Source organism: Mustela erminea, chromosome 18 (assembly GCF_009829155.1).
Source record: "Mustela erminea isolate mMusErm1 chromosome 18, mMusErm1.Pri, whole genome shotgun sequence".
NCBI classification, from domain to species: domain Eukaryota; kingdom Metazoa; phylum Chordata; class Mammalia; order Carnivora; family Mustelidae; genus Mustela; species Mustela erminea.
The window spans coordinates 56,556,632-56,581,345 of NC_045631.1; the positions used below are offsets into that span (position 1 = coordinate 56,556,632).

At 61.3% G+C, this 24,714-nt stretch overlaps 2 protein-coding genes across 10 annotated transcripts in view; one reads left to right on the top strand and one right to left on the bottom strand.

The window, feature by feature from the left end:
- Nucleotides 1-10,177, top strand: part of UNK (unk zinc finger) — a 33,156-nt gene extending 22,979 nt beyond the window's left edge. For 2 of the 4 annotated variants that reach the window (XM_032322615.1, XM_032322614.1), the window contains exons 8-17: nt 598-740; nt 1,168-1,368; nt 1,946-2,011; nt 2,496-2,670; nt 3,580-3,681; nt 3,813-4,001; nt 6,355-6,363; nt 6,985-7,166; nt 7,707-7,964; nt 8,721-10,177. In XM_032322615.1, coding sequence (XP_032178506.1) covers nt 598-740; nt 1,168-1,368; nt 1,946-2,011; nt 2,496-2,670; nt 3,580-3,681; nt 3,813-4,001; nt 6,355-6,363; nt 6,985-7,166; nt 7,707-7,964; nt 8,721-8,876 — 1,481 coding nt within the window. In that variant the 3' untranslated portion in view covers nt 8,877-10,177. The remainder of the gene's footprint in view (nt 1-597; nt 741-1,167; nt 1,369-1,945; nt 2,012-2,495; nt 2,671-3,579; nt 3,682-3,812; nt 4,002-6,354; nt 6,364-6,984; nt 7,167-7,706; nt 7,965-8,720) is intronic. The other 2 variants (XM_032322616.1, XM_032322617.1) reach the window with 2 other exon arrangements.
- On the bottom strand, nt 59-24,651 carry UNC13D (unc-13 homolog D). Of its 6 annotated transcripts, XM_032322605.1 has the most exons (34): nt 24,524-24,650; nt 24,005-24,129; nt 23,231-23,266; nt 22,857-22,964; nt 22,696-22,755; nt 22,543-22,609; nt 22,119-22,299; nt 21,759-21,803; nt 21,556-21,624; nt 21,300-21,369; nt 21,102-21,206; nt 20,901-20,993; nt 20,714-20,817; nt 19,838-19,955; nt 19,609-19,733; nt 19,412-19,502; nt 19,270-19,326; nt 19,084-19,181; nt 18,929-18,980; nt 18,717-18,850; nt 18,496-18,616; nt 18,026-18,169; nt 17,749-17,847; nt 17,446-17,652; nt 17,204-17,272; nt 16,013-16,092; nt 14,571-14,676; nt 14,412-14,483; nt 13,935-14,018; nt 13,721-13,841; nt 13,362-13,485; nt 12,692-12,888; nt 343-366; nt 59-254 (listed from the first exon to the last, which is right to left on the bottom strand). In XM_032322605.1, exons 2-34 carry the CDS (start codon nt 24,119-24,121, stop codon nt 226-228), a joined length of 3,207 nt encoding a protein of 1,068 aa, XP_032178496.1. In that variant the 5' UTR covers nt 24,122-24,129; nt 24,524-24,650; the 3' UTR covers nt 59-225. The 6 variants fall into 6 exon arrangements, with proteins under 6 accessions (XP_032178496.1, XP_032178493.1, XP_032178491.1 ...); XM_032322602.1 differs by having other exon boundaries at nt 59-366; nt 24,524-24,651; XM_032322600.1 differs by lacking the exons at nt 59-254; nt 343-366 and adding an exon at nt 11,345-12,007 and having other exon boundaries at nt 24,524-24,649.
- Nucleotides 24,652-24,714: the final 63 nt, after the last annotated feature.

A 24,714-nucleotide genomic window follows, 5' to 3' on the forward strand; every position in this document is an offset into this window, starting at 1 on the left:
CGAGCCGAAGGCAGCGGCTTAACCACTGAGCCACCCAGGCGCCCCACGGCTCTCGGTTCTTACATTGTGCTCCAGACCACTGCCCGTCTCAGAGACGGAGCTCAAGTTAGAAGCCCGTCCGCCACAGACCACTGCTCCGGCTGCCCTTCCCCTCTTTTCAGGCTCCGGCCTTATTTCTGGGATTAGAGGCCCGTGGGAGCGGGGAGTGTATTCTCGGCACGGAGGTCATCCCCAGTCGTGGGCAGCTGGGTCCACTGATTGAGACAACACAAAGAAGTGATTAATGGCTCAGGCTCTGGAGTAGTACAGACCAGAGTTCGCCACCCAGGGAGATTAACTTACCTCTCCGAGCCCCGGTTTTCTTATCTGTAAAATGAAAACCACATTATTTGCATCTTCTGATTATTGTGAAGTTTGCAGTTAATACAAATTGCTTGGTGCAAAGTAAGTGCACAGTATGCACTATTAATAGAAAGAAGGTAGGACCCTTCCCTTTGTGTACAGGGGCATGGTCTCCTTTGAAAAACACCCAGATATGGTTTTGGAGGGACAGAGCTGGCACCGAGCCTGCTGACACCCTGATCCTGTCTTTTGCAGAGCCGCCTCTCAGTGATGATCTACAACCTTCTTCAACTGTGTCAAGCCCCACTCAGCCGGGTCCCGTCTTGTACATGCCATCTGCTGCCGGAGACTCGGTGCCCGTGAGCCCCTCCAGCCCGCATGCCCCTGACCTCAGCGCTGTACGTGCCTGTCCAGGGAGTGGGTGGGCGCTGTGCCTAGCCAGGAGCCAACACCTGCCTCTGATGCCCCCACTTCCTCACAGCCTGTGTTTGGGACAGGCACCCTGGTATTTTGCCTCAGGCCAAGGGGTTCTACTCTTTCTGCCCCAGAGTTTTTCTGTCAAAATCTGGTGGAGGGTGGTGTACCCACAGCCTGTGTTGGTCAGCCTGGATAGAGCTGGTAGAAGGGATACAGGCCTTCGGTCACACTCCCCCCAGAATCTCCTCATGAGGTTCGGGGGTCCCCGCATGGTAGCTGATGCCCATTGGCAGATGGAAACAGAACTGAGCTCCCTGCTGAAGAACCTCCTTCTGAGAAGGGGTTAGAGGACGGGCCGTGCCCCAGCCCACATTTTGCCCACCAAGCCACTCCCTTTCTTTTCTGCAGCTCCTCTGTAGAAACAGCAATCTAGGAAGCCCATCTAATCTCTGTGGCTCCCCCCCGGGCTCCATCAGGAAGCCCCCGAACCTGGAAGGCATTGTCTTCCCTGGGGAGTCTGGCCTCGCCCCTGGCAGCTATAAGAAGGCTCCTGGCTTTGAGAGGGAAGACCAGGTGGGAGCCGAGTACCTGAAAAATTTTAAATGCCAGGTAAGGGATATAAGGGGAAGCCCAGTGAGGTTAGCCTTGTCCCTGCATGGGGCAGGAGAAGCCCTGGAGGGCTGTCTTGGCCCAGCTGTGGGGACAGGACTGCGAGCTAGGAGGCCCCTGTCTTCAGCCTCTGCAACGCTAAGCAGAGGGAGTGAGGCTGTCCCATTTTACAAACGAAGGCAGGAAGGTTAGCGCAGCCAGGTACCTCACTCACCCTGTGAGCCAGTTAACAGAGGAGTAGGGACTCCTGTCTGTCTTGTGACCCCAGAGCTCATCTTCCCCCTGCCCTGTGCTGCCTTGGTGGAGTGGCAGGGCCTTGAGGAATAGGACGGAGGGTCCTAATTGGACTTAACTGAGGCTTGGAGTCACCAGGGAGAAGAACAGTTCCCCTGATTCCTAGGGTAGGGAAAGGACTAGGGGTGGGGAGAGAGAGCAGGGCATGTGTATAGAGGGGAACTGCATGACACGGACCTTCAGCCATAACGGGACATGGCAGGTTGATGCTTGGGAGGACTCCTGGACTCAGGGGCCCTCCCTAGCACCACATTCATCTCCTGTTCTGACTTCTTTCTCTTAGGCCAAGTTAAAACCCCATTCACTAGAGCCCAGGAGCCAAGAGCAGCCTCTGCTTCAACCCAAACAGGTATACAGCCCCCTTTCTGCCCTTCTGGCGTTGCTATCCATAGGACAGGCCCAGAGTCCCAGGCCTCAGCGAGTAGGGTCACTGCTTACCCACAAGCCTAGGGCAGGACTGAAGTGGGGCCCCTAGCCCCAGCTCCGGAGAGGGTAGGGTCAAGCCCAGGAACCCCTTACCTCCTGGACTCACTCAGCCGCCAAAAACAGTATTTCTTGTGCATCCGTACTATGCTAGGCACGGGGCTGACTTCTCCCTTCCCCTGCTACAGGACCTAGGGGGAGTGGGCCCTGCAGCCTGGGGGCCACAGTTCTCCCGCCTCCAGCCTGTCAACAAGGTGTCGAGTGGGTGGGGTCCTGTCTGGGCATGGGGGCGTCCGGAGGAGAGCAGGGATGCGCCATTCCCTTCCGCGCCTCCCAGCCCCCATCTCTAGCCCCGCCATGGCCTCCGTGAGCGGGCGTCCCATCGCCGCCGCCTCCCTCTCTCGTTGCAGGACGTGCTGGGCATCCTTCCCGCTGGCAGCCCCCTGACCTCAAGCATCTCTTCCAGCATCACCTCCAGCCTGGCAGCTACTCCCCCTAGCCCTGCGGGCACCAGCAGCGTCCCTGGCATGAACGCGAACGCTCTGCCCTTCTATCCCACCAGCGACACGGTAGAGTCCGTCATAGGTAATTAGGCCATTTCTGATGCCAAGTCCAGGACTGGATCTGGAGTTAGAGAAACTAGGTCTCTGGAGTGATATTCAAACCAGTGTACTTGTTACTTCAGACATTTGTCTTGGGAGAGTCAGAGGGCGGGCACTTTGAGCCCTTTGGAAAGGGAAAATGAGCCCAAGGTGTGCGCCAAGACTAGCCCTTATAGGAAAGGAGCCTCCAGTTTGCTCGTCATGCAAATTAGAAAGAGATACCTCTTCCTCTGGTCAAGCACAGTCTCATTCCATGACATTGGTCATTCAGCCCTCACTCATTTTCTCAGTAGGTATCCTTGTATAGCGAACAACTTGTGCAGCTGTCCTCAGAGCTGGTCAGTAGAAGCCACTGCCCTTCTGTCTCAGCAGTCATTTATGGGTTCTACTTTGTGCCAGATCTTGTTTTAAGCACTGGGACGTTAAGAGATGCCAACACCTGCCCTCAAGGAGGGGCGTGGTTCCCAGCCTCCCCATCTAGTCTAGCGGAGGGCAGTGGGTATTCATCAAGCACCTGCTGTGCACTAGCCACTGAGGGCCCAAAGGCTTGCTTGCCCCCGGAGAACTCAGGGCTGAGACATCTGAGTGGTAACACCAGGAGACAAGACCAGACCTCTGCCCGAGTCAGGAAGCCTGCACTGGGTCCCCTGGAGGTATCAGTGAAGGCTTCAGAAAAGAGCCACTGGAGCTGGACTTGGCAGGGCAGACAGCACAGGGCATCTGTGTTGGCAGAGGAGCAGCCCGACAGGCAGAGGCTTGAGAGCATGGGTCTAGTGGGACTGAGCACGAAGAGGAGGCAGAGGAGGGCAGGTGGGGCCCGGAGGCCTGGAACCTCAGGGTGGTGTGGCCTCTCGGCCGGCAAGGAGGCTCACCCCCCTCTCTCTGTCTCCAGAATCTGCCTTGGATGACCTGGACCTGAACGAGTTCGGGGTGGCTGCCCTAGAGAAGACTTTCGATAACAGCACAGTGCCCCACCCAGGCGGCATCACAATTGGTACTGGGCAGCGGGTGGGCGGCATGCGAGGGCGGGCTCCTAGGCCCAGGGTGGGCACGGGCTGCCCCCTGCTGGTGCGGCTCTGCATAGCTTGCCCTGCCCTCACTGGGCCTCCGGGGCCTCTCTTCCAGGTGGCAGTTTGCTGCAGAGCTCTGCGCCTGTGAACATCCCCGGCTCCTTGGGCAGTTCTGCTTCCTTCCACTCGGCATCCCCATCCCCTCCTGTCAGCCTCTCCTCACATTTCCTGCAGCAGCCCCAGGGCCACCTGAGCCAGTCAGAAAACACATTTCTGGGGACCTCAGCATCACATGGATCTTTGGGTAAGAGGGGGTGCGTGTCTCTGAGACCTGGGGCAGGTTTGGAAAGTCTTTGGAAGGTGCTTTGGCCACTCTGTCCACAGCCAGAGGCAGTGCAGAATGGAGGTTGAAGCCAGTGACTTACGGCTTGGAGGTGGGTCGGGTCCCTGTCCTGCGTCTCCCTTAGCTGGGTAAACCTAGACAAGCAACTTAGCCTCTCAGTTTCCTCTGCTTTAAAATTTGTATCATGGCAGCATCCTCCTTGTAAGACGGTGGTGAGGCTTAAGTGGAATAACGTGAGGAAGGGCTGGGTCTGGGGCCCGCGTGCAGTGAGAAGCCGCGGCCTCCAGCGCCAGGGCCCGGGTGCTGCTCACGCCCGCGTGCTGGTTCTGCCCGGTCACCCAGAACTGGGGGAGGTGGGCTCCCAACAGCCGGCTTCACAGGAGACAAAGGGAAAAGTCTGAGTAGGCTCAGAGTGGTCTTCCTAGTAAACAGAGACACCAAGCAGACCTCGCTGGAACCCCAAAGGCTATTTGCTGCACAGCGGCATCAGAATGGTGTCGACTGTGGCTTCTGGAGGGCACGTCCGTCACAGCCGCTAGAAGCAGGAGGTGGCGAGCCACAGGCTCCCCAGCCGGTGGGCAGGCGGGTGAGGGTATTCAACGGCTCGGTACCCAACGTGCCGCCTCTGCTCTTCATTCCCCAGCCCCAGTGGCTGCTGGAGCAGATCAGGACTAACCCCCACTGAGGGTGCTGGGCTTCCTGGTCACACGGAGCCTCAGCCTCTGAGCCACGTTTGACGTCCTGACCAAGCTGGGAGCTTGCTAATCTCACTCCAGAGATTAGGGCAGCACGTTGCGGTCTTAGCATATTTCTGGTTTGGAAGGGGCTGTTCCATTTTATGTTGAGTCTGTCAGGGTTCAATGCTTTCGGTTACATTTGTCTGACCTGTTCGGATTCTGGAAGCATCTTGACTGTTGCCCTTTTCGGTGGCCGCACATTCGTTCATTCCTTCTCCGTGTAGTTGTCGGGCAGAGCTTCTAGGTGCACTGTGAGCTCAGCGGTCCCTGCTGGCGTGGAGCCATGGTCTGGTCAGGGAGGCAGAGGAGCACAGACATCCAGAGCGCACTTAGGGACTGTCGCTGTTGGGTGGAGCCAGAGGCGTCGTTTGTGATTCAGAGTAACGGGGACCTGACCTGGACGGTCAAGAGAGAAAGTGGCTCCTCTCTAAGAGAAAATGCTGCCTGAGTGTGGAGTGGAGGGCCTGGGAAGAGCTCGCTGCTGGGGCGGGCTGGTTGGTTCTGAGTTCTCTCCCCTGAGCACATAGGCTCATAGATTGTGCACCTCTCAGGCTCTCCACACAGGATGGCATTGCTCATATTTTGGATACACTTGTATTGCTTGGAGGGTTCTGGAACATCCTGGCTAGATAAGTGGGGAAGGGAGTAAGACAGAAATTATTAGAAGGATAAGTGTGGGCAGAAGGAGGCCAGACGTGGATATGGATCCCCCTCTGGAAGATAGGGGCTGCCCCAGGGGCCGCAGAGCAGGACACATGGTGTTTTGACAGAGGTAATCTGCTGTCAAAAGACTGAGCAAGTGTGTGGTTGGAGGACCACGCGGCTTAGCGTACTGGAAGGAGTGAGCCTTCGGAGTCAGATGCCCTGAATGTGTATTGGGTTTATTACTTCCTGTGTGTGTGTGTGTGTGTGTGTGTGTGTGTGTGTGTGTCTGTGTCTGTGTAAGATTTACTTATTTATGGGGTTCCTGGGTGGCTCAGTTGGTTAAGCATCTGCCTTAGATTGAGGTCATGATCTCAGGGTCCTGGGATCAAGCCTGGTGTCGGGCTCCCCGCTCTGTGGGGAGTCTGCTTCTGTCCTTATGCCCCACTTATATTCTCTCAAATACAATTTGAAAAAATACATATTTAAGAGAAAGAGAGCATAGGAGCGCTTGGGTGGCTCAGTAGGTTAAGCCTCTGCCTTCCGCTCAGGTCATGATCTCAGAGTCCTGGGATTAAGCCCTGCATCGGGCTCTCTGTTCAGCAGGGAGCCTGCTTCCCCCTCTCTGCCTGCTGCTCTGCCTACTTGTGATCTCTTTCTCTGTGTCACATAAATAAATAAGATCTTTTTAAAAAAGAAAAAAAGAGAGCATAGGAAAGGACAGAGGAGAGAGAATCTCCAGCAGACCCTCTGCTGAGGGTGGGACCTGACACGGGGCTTGATCCCAGGACCCATGAGATCATGACTTGAGCTGATACCAAGAGTGAGACGCCCCACCGACTGAGCCACCCAGACGCCCCTACTATTTGCATGATTCTTAGCAACACAGTGTTGTTTTTTTTAAAGATTTTTAAATTTATTCATTTAACAGACAGAGATCACAGGTAGGCAGAGAAGCAAGCAGAGAGAGAGGAGGAATCAGGCTCCCTGCTGAGCAGAGAGCCCAACACGGGGCTTGATCCCAGGACCCCAGGATCATGACCGGAGCCGAGGCAGCAGCTCTAACCCACTGAGCCACCCAGGCGCCCCTCTTTGTTTCTTTATCGTAAAACAAGGGGAAAGAACCCAGGGCTCCCCGAACTACTCCTGCTCTAGCTGTGCCATCATCTGAGGCTCTGGGCTGCATTTTTGCCCCTGAACTCCTCCCAAGCCTTACAGAAAGTGCAAGAAGGCTCCCCTTCCCTCTAGCCCAGAAGTCAGTCAGATCGCCACCTTTACAGCTCCTCTCCCTGCCGCACTTCCCAAGTCCCCTAAATCACCCTACGAGGCAAATGCTGAGGATGCCAAGCCTCCGAAGTGCCAAACTTGGAGTGGCAGGTGGTGCTCAAGTAGGTCTGATGCGACCGTGGGCCCTGCACACTCCTGTGAGGCTCCCCGGCCTGACATTGCTGAGGGCTTGCCCAGCTCGCCCCTTGAAGCTTCCCAGACAGGGTTGGACAGGACCAGGGCCTGGGCTCAGGCCTGAAACCCTCCGGGCTCTAATGCTCCTCCCTTTCCTGAGGCAGGTCTGAACGGGATGAATAGCAGCATCTGGGAGCATTTTGCCTCTGGTAGCTTCTCCCCAGGCACTTCCCCGGCCTTCCTGTCAGGGCCAGGGGCTGCTGAGCTGGCCCGGCTGAGACAAGAGCTCGAGGAAGCCAACGGCACCATCAAGCAGTGGGAGGAGTCCTGGAAGCAGGCTAAGCAGGTACTGGGCGCCCACACCCACTCGCCTTCCCAGGGCCAGTCGGCATCCAGCCCGAGCCCATCTTAGAGCAGGCGCAGGAGCGGGAGGGCAGCAGAAACTCAGTTGTATTCCCTCCTTTCTCCCGTGGAAACACTTACCTTGCCAGTCAGGACCCTGGGGTGGCTGGTGACCCAGGCCCGGAATTCCTACTGTGAGTTACTTGGTTTGGTCCCACAGCACTGCTGGCCTCTCCCCAGAAGCCCTAACTTCCCAGGGCTCCAGGTCCAAGGTTCTAGATTCTAGGAATGGCTCCTCTGTCCATCTGCGGCATCCCCAGATCTGCCTAGTGCTCCCCTGCTGTGTTGGGCTCAGCCCCGTTCCCTGCCTACAGAGGGTCTCGCAGGCCCTGACATCTCTCTTCTCTGCAGGCAGTGCCCGCCTCCTCCCTCCCCAGCAGGCCCTGCAGCCACGAGTGGCCCATGCAGGCTCCCAGAGAGGTGCTTGCAGGGGACACGGGGGCAGGGGGCCGTCATGATGAGGCGCTGTGTGTTGGGCCCACAGGCTTGTGATGCCTGGAAGAAGGAGGCAGAGGAGGCCGGTGAGCGGGCCAGTGCAGCAGGCGCCGAGTGCGAGCTGGCCCGGGAGCAGCGGGACGCACTGGAGGGGCAGGTTAAGAAGCTGCAGGAAGAGCTGGAGCGGCTGCACTCGGGCCCCGACCCGCAGGCCTTGCCCACCTTCTCTGACCTGGAGGCCCTCTCGCTCTCCACCCTCTACTCCCTCCAGAAGCAGCTGCGGGCCCACCTGGAACAAGTGGACAAGGTCAGCCCAAGAGGTTAGGGGAGCGCTGGGCGGGGCATACAGTAGCCTCAGGACTTGGACTCTGATGGGTCCATGGTTCTTCCTTCTGAGAGCCTCTGCCCACCTGCTGGGCCGACCCAGGATGCTGCCCTGGAGGGGAGGAAGTGTCCCTTCTGGGGGAGGTGACAAAGGTGGAGGTGGAGATGCAGCAGTGCCCGCCGCACCCCCCAGTTCTGGGCGGTGCTGACCCAGGACACGTCACTAGGCCTGGGCCTTCAGTGGCATCAAGGTGCTTCTCCTCCCGTGAGTTCCGCACATACCAGCACACGTTCCAGAACGGTTAGGTCCCCAGGGCTACTTTGCATTCCTAGGTGCCCGGCTGGATGCCCAGGGAGCATGGCACAGCAGAAAAGCACATTCTTTCCTTCTCCGGGCATTTGTAGCCAGGCCTCACTGTTCTGCTCTGGGGACTGAGGGTCGCTGCAGGAGCAAACAAGGCAGAGGCTTTGTGGGAGGAAGAGCCTGTCGGGGCAGGAGCTGTGGAGCAGCCCTGGGCCTCTCCCCTCCCCAGGGGGGCTGGGAGCAGACTTTGGGAGCCTTGAGGGCAGCACCCTGAACTCCAGCTCTGCTCTCTGGCTTGCTGGCGGAGGCCTGCGAGCGTGCTGCGGAGCTCTGTGCCTCGGTTTCCTCGCCCCAAGGGGGCTGAAGTGAATGCGGAGCGCGTTGCCGGTCTGCCAGGGCCGGGCCGGTGAACACCGCATCCTCCTCCCTCCCCAGGCCGTGTTCCACATGCAGTCGGTGAAATGCCTTAAGTGTCAGGAGCAGAACCGAGCGCTGCTGCCGTGCCAACACGCCGTGCTGTGTGAGCTCTGTGCTGAGGGCAGCGACTGCCCCGTCTGCCAGCCCAGCCGCGCCCACACCCTCCAGTCGTGACCCTGCAGGCCTGGCCCCGGCCCGGCTCAGATCTTCTTACCTAGGACTTTTTAAAGTATATATATATGTATGTATGTATGTATGTATGTATGTATATGTATATGATTATATGTATACATTTCTGTACGTGTGCAGGTATGCGTGGGCAGCAGTGTGTGAACAGTGTCCGTGTGTATATCTGTACATAGATATAGACACACACTTTAAAACAGACTTACCAAGCACTTTTTAAAAGAAAAAACTATTTTGCAGCCCTGCCCTTGCCCACTCTCTCCTTTTCCACTGCAGAGACAAAGGCCCCTCATTGCCCACTGGCTTTTTGGCAGGGGATATGTTTCTGTCTCTTTTTAATGTAGGAAAACTAACTAGTTTGAACTTTTTCCTGGGGCCCGAGCAGGAAGCTGAAAGGGGCCAAGGGGAGGAACCAGGCCTTCAGGGCAGGCCCTGTTCACTGCGCCTCCCCAGGCCATGGCCAGAGCCAGGGGTGTGGACATCCCCAGGGCCAGACCTGGTTCCCAGCCAGCCACGAGGCTTGAGAAGGGGGGTGTGCTGGGGTCTAAGCCAGCCTAGCTCCTAGGTTTACCAAATGTGTATTTAGTCTGGGGTTGGCAGGCCAAAGCTGCAGGGGCCAGCCCCGCTCCCATGCCTGGGCCCTTGAAGCTCCTTGAGGGGCAAGGCCCGGGAGTTCTACCCCTCAGGTTCCTGAGGCCAGGAATCCTCCTCAGTCCTCTCCCTCCGGGCCCCCAGAGCAGCCTCCCTGGCCCCAGGACCCCTTACCAGACTGGCACTGCCCTTCATAACCCTCTAGCTGCTGTCAGCGTCCCCCTCCCTGCCCTCCCTCTGGCAGCTAGCGGGGCAAATGGCGGGAAGGAGCTGCGGACTGGGGACCAAGGTGGGGCGTAGGCCCTGCCCTCCTCACCGGGAGGGGCTCCGTATGCATTCCTTGGTGCTCTCTTGAGTGCAGCTGACGTCCTGCCCGTTTGGAGCAGACGCCTGTGTACGTGTGTGTGCGTGCCTGTCCAATGTATATTGTGTCTTAGCTTCCATTTTAAAAATTGTTCTGTACAGAAAGATGCAGCGGGGGCGGGAGGGGCAGAGCGGGCGGAGGGAAGCCGCCCTTGTCCCAGCGCTCGGGGTCTGGGGTGGGAGCGAGAGGGCTGTGAAGGGTCTGGCCTGGCCCAGGCTCCCCCTTGGGCTCAGCACGAAAGGGCTTTCAATGAATTAAGTGAAAACTTTTTTTACAAAAATTCAAAAATCAACAAAGCTCCAAACCTATTGGAAATAAAATATGAACTTACAGCTGTAGCTTGTTCACATGGGGGTGAGGGAGAGTAGGGCCCCAAGTAAGAGCCTCTGATGAGTTAGCGGGCCCCCCTCAGCCCCGCGCCAGCCCCAGCGGGGCCATGGAGGAGCTCAGGCCTCTAGCCAAGGTGTGGCTAGGCAGCTGCCGCCACCTTCAAGCCCCCAGGTGGCTCCAGGCCCCTAGACGGAGCTCAAGTGCCCTCCCACCCAGGCCTGCTCGTGCAAATGAGTAGGGAGACCTTTAGTCCTGGGGACTTCCTAGGCTTGGGACCCACTTATTGGCTGGAACCTGATGCCTGTTTGGTGAAAGACGACAGGCCCCTCGTCTCCCAGAGAGGCAGACACCTACTGCTCTCTCAGGAGGAGGAGGAGGAGGAGGGTCTCCGCCTTTGAGCCACCTGCTTCCCCTGCTCAGAGCTGGCCTAGCCTGGGCCTTGAGAAAATGCACCCACTAGGCTCTGTGCGGGGCTCAGGTTCAGAGCTGGAGGAGTCTTGAAGATGATCTCATCTGATCTCCAGCCCACATCCTACAAAGGTTAAGGGACCCAAACAGGGTCATACAGCTAGAATGACAACCTGGCCTTGGGCTCTGACTACCAATACAGGGTCCACCTGGACTAAGTCCCAGCCTGGCCTAGGACCTGCTCCTCTAAGCCCTCAAATAGCCACTCAGCCTTCACTCATGGGAGAACCCCCTCCCCGGACTCCCAGTGCTCCCCTTGGAGTGCCGGGCAGCACCCACAAACGGACATGCCTAGTCATGTTTTGTGTGAAGCCCTGTTTGTGCATCAGTTACTCCCACGCCTGCTCTAGAACATGGGGGAGTGAGGGGTGGGCCAGGCCCCAGGTCGGGGGCAGCTCAAGGTCTCCTGACGGCTGAGGAGGGGGTTTGCATGGCCTGACTATAATCTGGGCCCCAATGCAGGCCGACAGTATAGTTCCTTAGAGGACAATGGATTTTTTCTTCTTTTATTTTTGCTAAGAAAGTCCCTAAGTGGCAGATACTGTCCCAGGGAGGAGGTGTCCTCAGTAGACCTGGCTGGCCAAGCTGACTTTACTGCTTCTGCTGCTCCTTGCCAACCCCACTGCCTGCCAGCCTTCACCTCTGAAAGCCAGAAGGTCCTTGGCTCGAGGCTCCCCGGCCTGGGAGAGGACCGAGGCTCCCCTCTTTACAGCCGCTGCCCTAGCCACCAGGGCAGCTGTAGCCTGGTCTCTGGCAGGGTCCACTCCCCTCCGCAGGAGGCTTTGTGCCATGGCCCTAGCCCCAGTGAACCAAGGTTAGGTGCTAAATAGGCCCAAGGGAGCCTAACCTCCACCCCGGTGACTGGAATGGGCCTGCCAGAAACAGGTGGCTGAGCCGCCTCTGCCAGAGCCCAGCGCAGCGTCTCCCCCAGGGGCCCCAGACTGCTGCCCCGCCCCCCGGCACTGACGTCCATCCGGTAGAGAAGGCAGAGGCCACGGCTGAAGGCGGCCTCAGGGCAGGAAGGAGGGAAGATAAATACTAACAGGGTCCTGGCACCAGCACCACGGGCCCCTGCTCTGGCAGAAGGACCAGGGGTGATCTTCACGCTGGGGTTCCCCAGACTTGCAGGATCCTTCTGGAGCATTCGGCCAGGCTGGGGGGCTGGCACTAGGGTGGGGAGAACCCAGACCTTTCAGGAAAGCCAGCCCCTGCTGGGCACGCAGCCCCATCCCTAACCTCCACTGCTACTGCCCTGGCCTTGGGGCGTGCTGGGAGGCCTGCTTGGCCCGCTGCCGCCGCAGCCTCACAAACACCTGGGCCTCCCGATCACCCTTCCGGCTCTCCAGCAGCTGCAGGACGGGATCCCCTGTGGAGAGAGGCGTTCAGGCATCAGACTGCGGCGGGGGGAGGCAGTGCCTGGGTAGTGGCAGGGGGCACAGCATAGACCCATTCTCCAGCCATCCAGGAAACACCAGCCAAGCTCACAAGACAGCCTGATGGATAAGGCGAGACGCATGACGGCGCTGGCACCGACACTCCAACCCGACGTGCACTGGAAGAGGCCAAGTGAGATGTGCCTCGGGGTCCAACTGTTAGAACCGCAGGCTAGCTAGTTAACCTCTCTGTGCCTCAGTTTACCCGTCTGTAACATAGCTGTACTAGCAGCTGTCACATGAGGCGGCCCGTAGTAAGTGCTCAGGACGTGTCACCTGTTCTTACCGTCTAGCCTGGAGAACACCTGGCATGTGCGCCCCCGTCGGAGACCCAGCCTCTCCCCCCACATAGGCTTCCGGGTGGCCTCCCCCCGCCACACTGCAGAGTCACACGGCACTTGGCCTCCCAGATTTCACTGCTCTCCCGATCAGCCCGGAGATCCACTCAGCAACACGAGACCCCATGCTGACTCCGCTGGCTTCCACATCCAAGAGGGAGTTCCTCTGACCCCAACTTCATTCGCTTCCTTTGGGGCCACTGCCTGGCCTTCACGGGCCGCCCCTCCCCTGTACCCCCAATGCTGGGCCACAGCCTCTGCCCCGGGGCTCAGGCCTACCGTTGAGTGCAGGGTAGGTGAGGGGCAGGCGGGTCTGAGGCACCTCGCCAGGCTCCTCAGTCCCGGTCAGGCCTGGCACCGAGCGCAGTGGCAGAAAGGCCTCCCCTTCCAAGTCATCAGCCCCCAGTGTGTCATGGTCCAGCACCGTTAGCAGGAGGCAAGCTCCGTCCTTCAGGCATGGCTCAGCGGGCACCAGGCTGAATGGGGGAGAGAGTCGGGCTCAGCGGCCTGCCCCCTACATGGTCCCCGGCACCCCCCACACCCCCCACACCCAGTTCATCTCTGATTCGTGAGGACAGGCCGGGGCTGAGGGCAGACAGATGGGGGTTAGGATGGCAAAGGCGTTTCTCAGCCTGGCGTGGGCTCTGAGGACGCCGCCTCTGCGGGCTGGGACTTTAAACCCGGGGCCTGTGTTCCCCAGACCATCCTGTCTTGGGGAACAGAGCACCTCAGGAGCAGGACCATTTCCTGGAAGCAAGCCTCTAAGTCCAACAGGCGGGGGCTTTCTCCCCTGCAGTCCCACTCCTCGCAGGTGCCAGCAAACCCCTGTTCCAGGGGCCCCTCCCTGGGACCCAAATGCGTTCGTTTCAGAACCGGCCTCAGGCGGCAGGAGCAGGGCTGAGGGGAGTCCAGGGCTGGGGAAGCGGGGCAAGCAGGGGAACCCACTCACAATTCAAAGGTCTCATCAAACAGGGGGTGAAGGTCCTTCTTGTGCTTTTGGGTTTCCCGGGGGGCCAGCTCAGGGAACTCGTGCCTGGGCTCCAAGGTCAGCTGGACAAAGGGGTCGCTGGAGCCTGGCAAGTGGGGAGGTCACCCGGGGAGATGTTGCCAAGGATATCCAGCTCCCCGCCTCCGGTGCCCAGCTCCGGCCGCTGTGCCCTGCTCAGCAGCACTGCCCCCTCCTGGTAGCACGAAGGAAATGCACCCAGCGCTCCCTCCCGGGAGAGCGGAACAGCCAGGGACGCGGGGGGACGTTGTGGGGTACAGAGTGAGGACGCGGGGAGAAGCCGGTGGGCAGCCCGCACTCACCGTTGGAGTCCAGGGGCAGCAGGCTGGAGGCGCTGAGCAGTTCCACACGCAGCTTCTGCTCAGAGGCGCGGTAGGAAGCCTTGACTGTGACCGCCCCCAGCTCCTCAGAAGTGGTTTCCGCCTAGGGGTGGAGCGCGGGGGCCGTGTGGGGCAGAGGGGAGGGGAGGCGGGGCTGCAGGTGCGCCGGGGGCGGCGCGGAGGGAAAGAGCCTCACCTGGCGCTGGATGCGGCTGCAGAAGTACTTCCGGATGAGCTCCCGACTGGAAGCCGCCTGCAGCTCCAGGTCCCTCTGCAGAGCCTGGGAACGAGGCGCAGCTGAGAAGCCCCCTGAGCTGTCCCAGTCACCCCCGTCCGGTGCCGGCAGCGATGTGATAGCAAAGCTCCGGCTGTCGGGGAGCCTCGGCTGGGGAACGCACCCTTGGGGTGGCCCCGGGGGACAGCCGAGGCACAGACAGGGTGGGCTTCACAGCTGTGCCCCCCACACAGCCGCCCCGTCACCGAGTTTAAAGAAGCTTCTGCTTGGTTGAATGCTCTGTTGTTGCGGTCTTTCAATTCTTAGTAATTTTTGGAAAAGGGGTCCCACATTTTCTTTCTGTGCTGGGCCCTGTAAATTATGCAGCTCGTCCTGGACACAGGTGAGCACAGAAAGGCAGGTTCCCCCTACCCCGCCAGCTCACCAAAAGCCCCCTACCTGGAAGTCGTCTGTGTGCAGCGCCGCGGGTGGCAGGCCACAGCCCTCTGCGTAGAAGCAGATCTCCAGATTCTAGGGGTGAGACGGCAGAGGTGACCTCACCCGGATTATCACTTGTCTCCAGCCAGCGTGATCACTTGTTGGCCCGGCTGTTCTTACCTGCAGGGCAATCTTCAGCCTGCTGGAGGCCAGGGGGCAGCTCCGCTGGGAGGCAGCCGCGTCCGTGAGCACCTTGAGCGTGTGGGTCCAGAGCAGGGTCAGGAGACTGCGCGGGGGGAGGGGGGAGGTGCAGAGGGACACCAGTGGAAGAGGAGGAAGCAGAGACACTCTTGAGAAAGAGACCCAGGCTCAACCCCAGCTCTTCCCCAGCCCAGGCTCCCACTCCCACTGGCTTCTCAGGTAAGGCAGGGACCAGGGCAGCAGGCAGGAGTCGAGGGAGGGAGGCAGGGCTGGTCTCCTGAGGGAAGACAAGTGCAGGGGAGCGGGGGAAGGGGGCAGATGGGGCCAGTCCCAACCAACATGCTTCACAACCTAGCAAAGAACCTTCCTCAGTAGGATTATCAAACCCCAACAAGAAGGTGGGGCGGGGAGCCTGGTCCCCCAGTGACAGAACGATGATTCAATATGGGAGTAGCCAGAATGAATAGGAGGTCGACCCGGATTAGCATCTACTACCCCTTGGGGAGAAAAAAGTAGCAACCAAGCCACAGTCCTGCTAACTACCTGAAATAACGGAAATCACATGTCAAAGGAGAGTCACATGGTTCAGCACAAAAAGCAAAAATGGGGTTGCATCATTAAGAGTGGGGAAGGTCGCATTCACGGCAGGTAACGGACTGAGTGTGTTCGCGATTCGTGTGCTTCCTGTGCACCAGTGTTCTAACTGACTTTGAGACTGTAGTGAGTCAAGTCCGTGCAGTGGAGATTTAACTGTTTCGGCTGAACATTTGGCATACTGTGCCCCGAGAAATAACAACAGTGGGCTCCCTGGGGCCCCCCGAGCCACCGGGAGTGGACCTCCGGGGGGAGGGGCAGCAGCCTCAGAGCCCAGTTCCTGTGGGGAGAACCCACGGTCATCGTCGGGCAGCTCAGCACCGACCACTTCCTTTGCACAGGGGCTGCGCTTGGGACCCCATGTGACTCACTTGATCCTCACTAGAGGCCAGAACTGTGACTGTCGGCATGGAAAACTTGAGTAATCCGCTCAACGCACCGACCCAGCAGCAGCAGAACTAGAGTCTGAATCCAGGTGGGCCAGAGCCCACGTCCTTGACCTCTAATCTTGCTGCCTGCCTGGTGTGCCGGACCCCTGCTTTCAGAGAGACCCCAACGAGAAGTTCCCCTGGATCCTGGGAGAGACACCAGTTGCCTGTAATGTTAGGAGGGACAGAAAGCCCAGGGCTAAGGGAGAAAGGGCAGGCAGCTTTCTGCTCAGCCTGAAGGGAAATGGGCATGTGTGTGGAAGTAGTGAGCTCCCTGTCTCTAGGAGTGAGCACTTAAGCAGAGGCTGGTTGCATCCTCCCCTGAAAATGGCTGAGGCCAGGGAAGAGGGGCGGGGCGGGGCGGGGGCCGGGGGCACGGAGCGGGAGGCCGCCGCACACCTGCTGAAGTTCTCCTGCACCAAGTTGGTGTTCATGTAGCAGAGCTTCACCTCCAGAAACTTCATCAGGGGCAGAATGGCCTGGGGAGAGGGGTGGGCGGCAAGTCTGGCTCTGGCCCACGCCCATGCCCTGACTGCCCATGCCCTGACTCGGAAGAGGAAACAGGGCCAGGAGCGTTCGCCTGCTCCATTCAGAACGTGTGCCGGAGCTGAGGGAGCCCTGCCCGCGAGGGGCTCCGGCCGCCCCTGCCTCCTCCAGGGCCCTCCAGCGGCCCATGCACTGTCCTGCTGCAGGGCCTGGCCATGCCCTCCCCTAGAAACCCCCAGGGATCTTTCTCTCGCTTCCTCGAGGTCCTGACTCAGCTGTCACCCTCTGAGTAAGGCCTTCTCTACCACTGTCTAAAAATATCTTTAAAAAAAAGCACAGGGGCGCCTGGGTGGCTCAGTGGGTTAAAGCCTCTGCCTTCAGCTCAGGTCAGGATCTCAGGGTCCTGGGTTCGAGCCCCACATCGGGCTCTCTGCTCAGCAGGGAGCCTGCTTCCTCCCTGCCTCTCTGCCTACTTGTGATCTCTGTCTGTCAAATAAATAAATAAAATCTTTTTAAAAAAAAAGCACAAATATGAATACAAATCTTCATTTTCTCCAGTACTTACTAACACGTCACTGCACACACACACTCGTGTAATTCTAGGCACAGCTATGGTTCTGGCTCTTCCTCCACCTCCCCTGGCAGAATGTGAGCTCCGGGAAGGCAGGAGTTTTATCACTTTTCCTCCCCGATCCACACCTCCGTGCCTAAATCTACGCCCGTGACAGAGCGCTTAGAGGGTTGCTGAATTACGGAGTGACCTTCTCGCAGACCACGAAGGTGACATCACTCGGTCTGCCCCCGGACAGGTGGGCACGCCGGAGTCAGCGGGCTCGCAGAAACAGGGAACTCAGAAGGCTCCACACCCCTAACAGTTCGGCTGCGAGGCTAAGCCCTCCCCGCCTGCGTGCGGTCCCCAGGCGGATTTGGGGACAGCCCGCGGAATGACCCACCCCTGCCCCCTTAAACATCCAAGCAGGAAACCGAGGGCCAGGAGGGAACATTTCCTGCCCAAGTCTGGGGGACTCATCTCTGACACCCAAGGCCTTCTGCCCCTACCACCCTAAGCCCCTTTGGCAACGGTGAGTGGGGAGGGCCACTCACATCCTCAGGCAGGACAGACTCCTTGACGCCCACGAGTTTCTGGATGTGCGTGGCGATGCCCACCTCCAGCTGGGGACACAGAACAGCAGGAGGGAGGCCGGGGGGTGAGCATGCGGGGACAGGTGAGGTCACTGGGAGCCTGAGTTTCGGTTCAGGGAGGGGTGGCAAGTCCTGCTGGGGGTGCTTCAGGCCGAGGAGGCTGAGGATGGGCAGGGTGGGGTCCCTGCGAGGGGACAGACTACCTGCTGCGCCAGGGTGCGGACGCCGGTGCGGATCTCGTGGCCCAGCCCGGCCAGCGCGCCCTGCAGCTGGGCGTGCAGCGTGTTCTGCAGCTGGTCCTGCTCCAGCACGGCCCCGACGCGCTGTTCCAGGGCCTCCCAGGCCAGCTGGGCGGGCAGCTTGCCGATCACCAGGCGCAGCTGCTCCATGTCATTCACCACCACGCACAGCTGAGGGCAGGCACGCGGGGCTGTGGCCTCCTGAGCTCGCCGGGAACGGCCGTCCCTACCCGCACCCCCGGGCCAACAACCGGCTCTGGTCCTTACCATGTTGGCTGCCTGGCCCTGGTCCTTCTGGCCTGCCGAGAGCTCACGGGCCCGGGCCTTTATAAGGCTGCAGTATACCAGAGCCAGCCGACAGGTGTCCTGGGGTAGGGAGAGGACAATTGGGGGCCCCAATGTGGGGAGGCTCGGAAATCTCAGTGACTTGGGGATTTAAGACTTAGCCCCTCGGAGGCTGCTGGGGCAGGAGCTTGGGAGAATCAGGGCACGTCAAACGAGGCTGTCCTAGGAAGATGGGGAAGGACACGTGAAGTCGCTGCACCTCCACAAACTTGACGGTGATCATGAAGGCCTCCTCTGGGTCGGGCCATTCCAGCTGCCGGGCAGTGTGGCTGATCTGAGCGAAGCAGGTGGACAGGTCCACGGCAGATGTGCTGTGCTTGGTCAGTTCACCCAGGGGCACCAGCTGCGGGGGGAGGGCGCAGACCGGAGGGCTCAGGGCCGGCCAGATTCATGCCCCCCACCCCTCCTTCCTTCCACAGGCATTCAGAGCCTCTACGGCCACCAAGCAGGTGGGCAGGGGGCCACAAGGGGCAGGCAGGCTCCGCCCAGACCCCCAGGCTGCAAAGATCAGTCTGGAAAGGAAAGCCACAGTTAAAACCAGGGGTATCGGGAGGCAGCGGGGTACACACAACTGGCCTCAAGAACTGGTCACCAACTCTGCGCATCCTAGAGGTCCCAGCAGAGCCCCAAACCCCATAGCCGGGCCCCCGTCTCAGGCCCCGCGCCTACCTCATCCATCTGCACGGCGCGCTGCACCCGCGCCAGGGCCACGCTGTAAGTCTTCTGCAGCCAGGAGGGGACGGCGGGCTGGAACCAGCGGTGAAAGCCATCCAGAGCCAGGACTCCATCCCTACGGAGAGCTGGGGCTCAGACCGGAGAATGCCCAGGCTAGTGCAGACCTGCCTTGACTTTCTCTTCTCTTTTGTGCCAACAGCCGGCTGCCCACCTACCTGTCTGTGGGGCCTGGTCGCAGCTGGTAGAGCTCCTTGAGGCTGACATAGAGCTGGAATAGACTCTCGCCCATCTCCGGGGACACTGGGCTGCCCGCCACCGCCGCTGTGTGGTCCTGTACCCGCTTGGCCACCTGCAAAGGGCAGGCAGTGGGACAGGGCTCCGGAGCCAGGGTGGAGGGCAAACACTGGAGACCCAGGGGGAGACTCACCAGCCACTGCAGCTCCACGAAAGCCATGGAGAAGAGGTCGACCTTGAGCGTGCTGCAAGGAAGTCCACAGGTGTGACCCGGGAGCACCTCCAGGGCCCTGCTTGTCCCCATCCTGAGCCCCTGCCGCGTGAGCCCCCACCCAGCCGCCTGCTCACTTCTGGAAGATCTTGTTCCACGTGTGCCGGCACTGCCGTAGGTCGCCGATGACGTCCTGTACCAGGCTCAGCAGGGCTTTGCCTGCCTCCAGCAAGCCCTGGCAGGGACAGAGGGGCGCTGAGCAGGCCCGCAGGGCCTGAGCACCCCGCCCACACCCCCTCCTGCCCTGCCCAAGCCCCCCCCACCTGCACCATGGGCTGATGGTGCTGCTGCTTCAGGTGGAACCACTCGGTGGTGCCGGTCTGCGGGCAAAGAGTCGGTGAGCGGGGAGGGCTGCCAGGCTCAGGTCCGTGCCCACCTCGTCCCCAGCGTGAGCACCCCCCGCACCCTGAGCGTCTCGGTCACCAGCCGGGGCAGAGGGGCGCTGTCAGGGCACAGCTCTCCAAAGGCCTTCATCTTGCACATCTGTACCAGGACCCTGTGGAGACAGGCGGCTGTGCCCGGGCCACAGTGGCAGCGGGCGCCCCCCGAGGGGTCCCCTTGTTCCCAACCTCACTGAGGGAGCGGGAGGGGGAGCCGCTGACCTGAGCAGAGACTGCAGCCGGGCCGGGGAGTCGGCCATAGACAGGGGGAAGACAGAGCGGAACTTGCGGATGAGGGAGAGGCCGTAGGCCAGCAGGCTGCTGAACGAGGCGGCCAGCTCCTCCAGCTGCGGGCCAAGCATCGGGAGCTGAGCGGGGGGGCCCGGGGCGCAGAGCCGGCTCCCCCAGCCCTGCCTGCCCCGCGCGCTCCTCGTCCCCCTGCACGGCCCACCTGTTCTCCCTTGAGCCGGCCCTGGATCCACTGGTACTCGATGCTGGTGATGGGGTGCAGGAGGCAGCTGCTCGGGAACTCCAGGCTCTGGTAGAGCCGGCTGTAAGCCAGCCACTGCCTGCGGCACATGGGAAGCCCTCAGCCGGCCAGTGGGGGGAGGGGGACTTGGGGGGGAACAGCGAGACGCCCTGCCCCCACCGACCTCCTGGGGAACCCCCATGAAGGTGCTTTTCAAACAGGTAAATTAAACTTGCATTGCTCCCCACCTGTCTGGGGATACCGACCTGCTTGTGGTCCTACAAGTTGTCCCTGTCCCCACCTCCGTCCACCCCCTATTCAAGGGCCAAGTGTCCGCGGTGGCCCCGGGCTGCACCCACCTGGTGGGCTCCGGCCCCGCACACCTCACCTGCACTCGAACACCTTCCCACAACCTACAGGGGCCCAGGGGACGTGACGGGCCCTCGCCAGGAATTTGGAAATGCCAGCGCACCAATCTGTTGACTCCAGAGGCCTGGAGCTGGGGCGCAAGGCTACCTCTGGGGCAGGGGCAGCAAATTCAAATGCCCAGAAGGGACTCAGAGAGCGTCAGGGAGTGACTCGGGCCAATGGCAGCCGTGAGGGGCTGGGGAGGCCCCGCGCTCTGCCATGTGTGACCCCTTGCAGCCCAGCAGGACGACGGCACTTGGGGTACACAGGAAGCTGGAGCTGTGACTCTGTATGGAAAACCTCCAGATTTTTAAAGTGGGCAGTGGACTCAAAAGCCTGACACACACGGTTGTGGCCAAACAGAGATCTTGCAAGGCTTAGACTCCAGCCTGCCAGTCTTTAGGCGCACAAGCAGGGAGGGAGAGGCTGGCGCCTCCCAGGCGCACTCACGCCATGGACTGGTGGAAGTCAGAGAGGTCCTTCTGTGTCGCGTGGAGAAAGAGGATGGTGGCAGCCTGGGGACTCAGCGACCCGTCCCAGGAGGTGCTGCCTGCCTGAGGGCACAGGCAGCAGGGTATCAGGACCTGGCCAGCAGGCCCCTCACCCCCCTCCTCCCCCAGCTCAGGGAGGGCAGTACCTGGTGCCGGGTGACCTCATGGGACACCAGCTGCTGGAGCAGGTGCAGGTGCACCGTGTAGCTGGGCTGGGAGCGGCTGGCTGCCGGAGCTCTCTGCAACGGGGCCGGCGTGGCCGTGAGGAGAGGACCCTGTCCCTGGGGGCGGTCTGCCCAACCCGGACGGGCCACTGGAAGATGTCCTGCTCCCGGCCCCAGACCTACCCGCTTGTGAATGAGCTGGAACTGGAGGTGGCACTGGCCGCGGTCCGGGTAGGTCTCGGTGCAGGGCTCCAGAGGGTACCAGTGGTCCTCTCGGCAGCGGAGGTCCTGGGGGGCCAGAGAGGCAGGAGCGGCCCAGGCCCATGCTTGGTGTGGGTCCAGAGTCCCTCCCCCAAAACCCCATTTCCTGACCCCACTCACCTGTAGCCTCACGACGATGTTCCCCAGAAAATCGTCCTGGCCTTTGTCCTTCCGAGCCTCCTTGAAGATCCTGTTCCAGGCAGGGGCCATGAGAGGGGTGGGCGAAGACACTGAGGTGTCAGGCGGGGATCTGTCCCCCTCCTGCGGCCCCCTGGGCCTGGACATAGCCTGTAGCCCAGCGACCGACATGCACACACGGGGAGGGCAGAAAGAGCCCACACTCCTTCCCCCAGGAACCTCTTCCCGGGACCTTCACCTTCGCAGCCCATGCAGATCTGTGAGCTCCCCGAGCTTCTGTCTGACGGACTCCACCGTGTCCATGTCCCTGCAGGGGCCAAGGTGTGGGCAGGAGACAGAGAGGCTGTCCCGGGAGCCCTTGACCTCTTTGGGAGAAGGTCCTGCCATCCTGAATGCCCACCCTTCCCTCCCGGACCCCTACGGGCAGGGTAGGCCCCTCACCACATGTCCAGATGGAAGCTCGAGCTGTTTATGTCCTCAAACTCCCTATGGGGAGAAAAGGACCAGGCTGAGGGCCTTGGAGGGCCGGACCCCACCAGAGCCTGTCCTGGGAAGCTCCCAAGCCCCCCTTAGCCACTGTCCCCTTTGAGCCCCTTGCAAACTCCTCCTCCCTCCCCTAAGGTAAGGCTTGGGCCTGGCCCCCAGATCAACCCAGCGTGGCCCAAGCCACCACACCCTCCACACTCTCTGGCCTAGAGAGCAGGCCCCGCCTCCAATCAAGCCAAGTCCCCTCCCCCGAGCCAGGAAGTACTGCTGCTCTCCCTGAGGGGATGGGGGGGGGGGCGGCGCCGGGCCACGCACAGGATGAAAGTCTCCTCCCAGACAGGGTTGAGGGTCTGCTCGATGACCTGGGTGCGGTGGGTGTGCTCCTCCGGGATGGTGTGCCTCACCACAGCCTTCTGCCGACGCCGGGACCCAGGGCTGCCCCCCTGAACGCTCACCCCCTGCTCAATGCCCAGCAGGCAGTAGGGGTCACTGAATCCTGGCGAGGAGGGGGAGGACAAGGCCACCTGGGTGTCGGCAGGGCTCCCCGGGGAGCCGCCCTCATCACCCCAATCCAGGGGCAGAGTCCCTCCCCATCCCAGATTCAAAGGCCCTGGGGCCAGCAGTGCCCACGGGACATCTGGGAGCTGGGAGCTCCAGCTGGATTCTGGGACAGACAGACCGCTGGGGAGGAGGAGGGGCTGGGAAGGGGGCGCTCAGGGTCCCTCCCCCACCTGCTCACCACTGACATCTTTGCCCAGAATGCCCTTGGCTTGTTTCACAGTTGCCTTCAGACAAAATATTGGCTTCTAGAAGGACAGAAGGGTGAGCCTGAATCCCAGAGGGAGCTGGGCTTCCCAGCCGCTGCCCCAGGCTGGTCCTGGCCCAGGGTTACCTCAAGCTTCTGGACGCGCTGTAGCATCTGCTGGTGCTCCTCGGGCTCCACGTGGAAGGCCTGGTGGGGCAGGAGCGTGGGAGGCTGAGGGCCCAGGGCAGGGGAGAGAGGACTCCCGGGTGGGGGCCGCAGGTCGGCGGGCGCAGCGGGGCCGCACTCACCTCCTGCAGGTACAACAGGAGCTCCGAGGCCTCGCGCACATGGCTGGGCTCAGGCTGCCCCAGACGGTGCAGGACGGTGTAGAGAGCTTCCTCGTAGAGCAGGGCCCGCTGAGACACGGCAGGGTCACCTCAGGAATCCCGGGCCGCCCACTGCAAGGTGAGCCCCCGCCCCCCAAGCCCATCCTGGCACCAACACGGCACAGCCAAAGCTGGGACAAGGCGCCCACAGTGCACGGGCGTGGCGGGTTAAGGCCCAGAAGGGCCCACCGCCCACCCCACCCCCGCCCCCTGCGCCCTGTGGCCACCTGCCTCAGCCAGTACCCAAGGACTGTGTTCCCAGCACCTCCCTGCCTCCCCAGCACTCCGATTCTTACCTCCTCAGGGGAGAGGTGGTGGGAGGCAGGCTCGATCTGGGGAGCAAGGTGAAAAGACAAGGTGGCCCTGAGGCTTGGACCAGGGCTCAGACAGCAGCAATGCCTCCTCCCAGGGCAGGCCAGGCCGGGCCCGGGGCTGAGGGGTCCCTATTTCCCCGCCTCCAACCCACCAGCGCCGCACACCTGTTCCCACAGCAGGCCTCCTGCCAGTCCAGCCCCTGGGCCGCCCTCCTCAGTCCCCGGCCCGCCGTGGCTGAGGTCCATTGGCGCTCAGCGGCCCCAGCAGCGTGAGCTCTCTGCACCCGTGGCCCCTTCCTTCCCCAGAGGAAGCAGCTCTGCTTATCGGGCGGCCACGCTCCGCACCCGAGTGGCGGAAGTGAGGCCCAGCAGTGGAGGTGGGAGACGGATGGTCATGCCAGGCAGGCCGGGGACCGCTCAGCGGATCCCCAAGCTGCCCGGCCCACAGCAGGGCCACCCCCTGTCTAGTGGAGCAGGTGTCTTTAGAGCGGGAAGACCGGAGGCTAGGGCGGGCAGGTGGCCCCTCCAGAGGGAGGGGACTCAGAGAGGCTGCGACCCCAGACCCGAGGCCCAGGATGGCCCAGAGAACACACGGCAGACCCCGGCCGGCCAACCCAGAAGGCCCTGTCCAGGAGCCGCGACAGGCAGAGAAGGGGACCGCATCCTCAACCGCAGCCCGCGAGAGGACGACTCCCGCGCCCAGAGACCACAGAGCCCCACCCTGGCCACTCGCCTCCTCCTCGACGTCACCCCTACCTCCTGAGCGCCGTGAGCGGGCGGATCCTGCAGGTCTCTGACCCTGCGCCGCCTTATCTTGATGGCCTGGCGCACGAGGGGAGGGCGCCGCTGGAGGTGGGACAGCAGTGTCGCCATGGTGGCCGCTGCGCCGCCGGGGAAAGATAGAGAAGCCACAGGATTATGCAAAGAGCACGGGGTGCCACCCTGCGCCAGGGAGGGGTGGGGCCGGGCAGGCCAGTGCGCGAGTTCTGGTCAGGGTTTCACCATCTCAAAGGCCTACAGCTCCCTGCCTCCCGCTGGCCTGGGATCCTGGGAGGAACTGTCTCCCGCTGGAGGCAGGTGGCCCCAGCGGGCGGGCCCAGCCCCACCCCACCCCACCCCGCCCTCCCACGGAGGCCCTGGTGCGCGTTTTGGGGTGCGGGGGTCCAGGACTCCCCAGCAGGGGGCGTCAGGGCCTGCCCCACAGTGACGGTGTGCCCAACCGGACCAGGGACCCAGGGGAGACACCCTGGCTTGGGATGGGGGGCGGTTTCTCACCCACAGACTTCCCTGAACAGGCGAAGACCGAGGGTGGGGGTGGGCAGGGCACTGGGTGGAGGCTCCGGAGACGTCTCCCCAGCAGGCAGCCGGTGGCTCAACTCGCTCCAGCCCACAGGTGACATTCCACCAAGGTGAGCGGGGCGGAGACAGCCCTCAGCCCCCGCCCCCACAAGGAATGCCAGGAGGTG

Bases quoted from the DNA above. Each gene is read 5' to 3' on its own strand.
- UNC13D (XM_032322600.1), bottom strand. From the start codon at position 24,121: ATGGCGACACTGCTGTCCCACCTCCAGCGGCGCCCTCCCCTCGTGCGC. The intron at 22,965-23,230 runs GTAAGAATCGGA...GCCGTGTCTCAG, and splicing joins ACCACCTCTCCCCTGAGGAG to CGGGCCCTGCTCTACGAGGA. The intron at 20,994-21,101 runs GTAGGTCTGGGG...GCCCCGTTGCAG, and splicing joins TCCAGCTCATTCACAAGCGG to AGAGCTCCGGCAGCCAGCCG.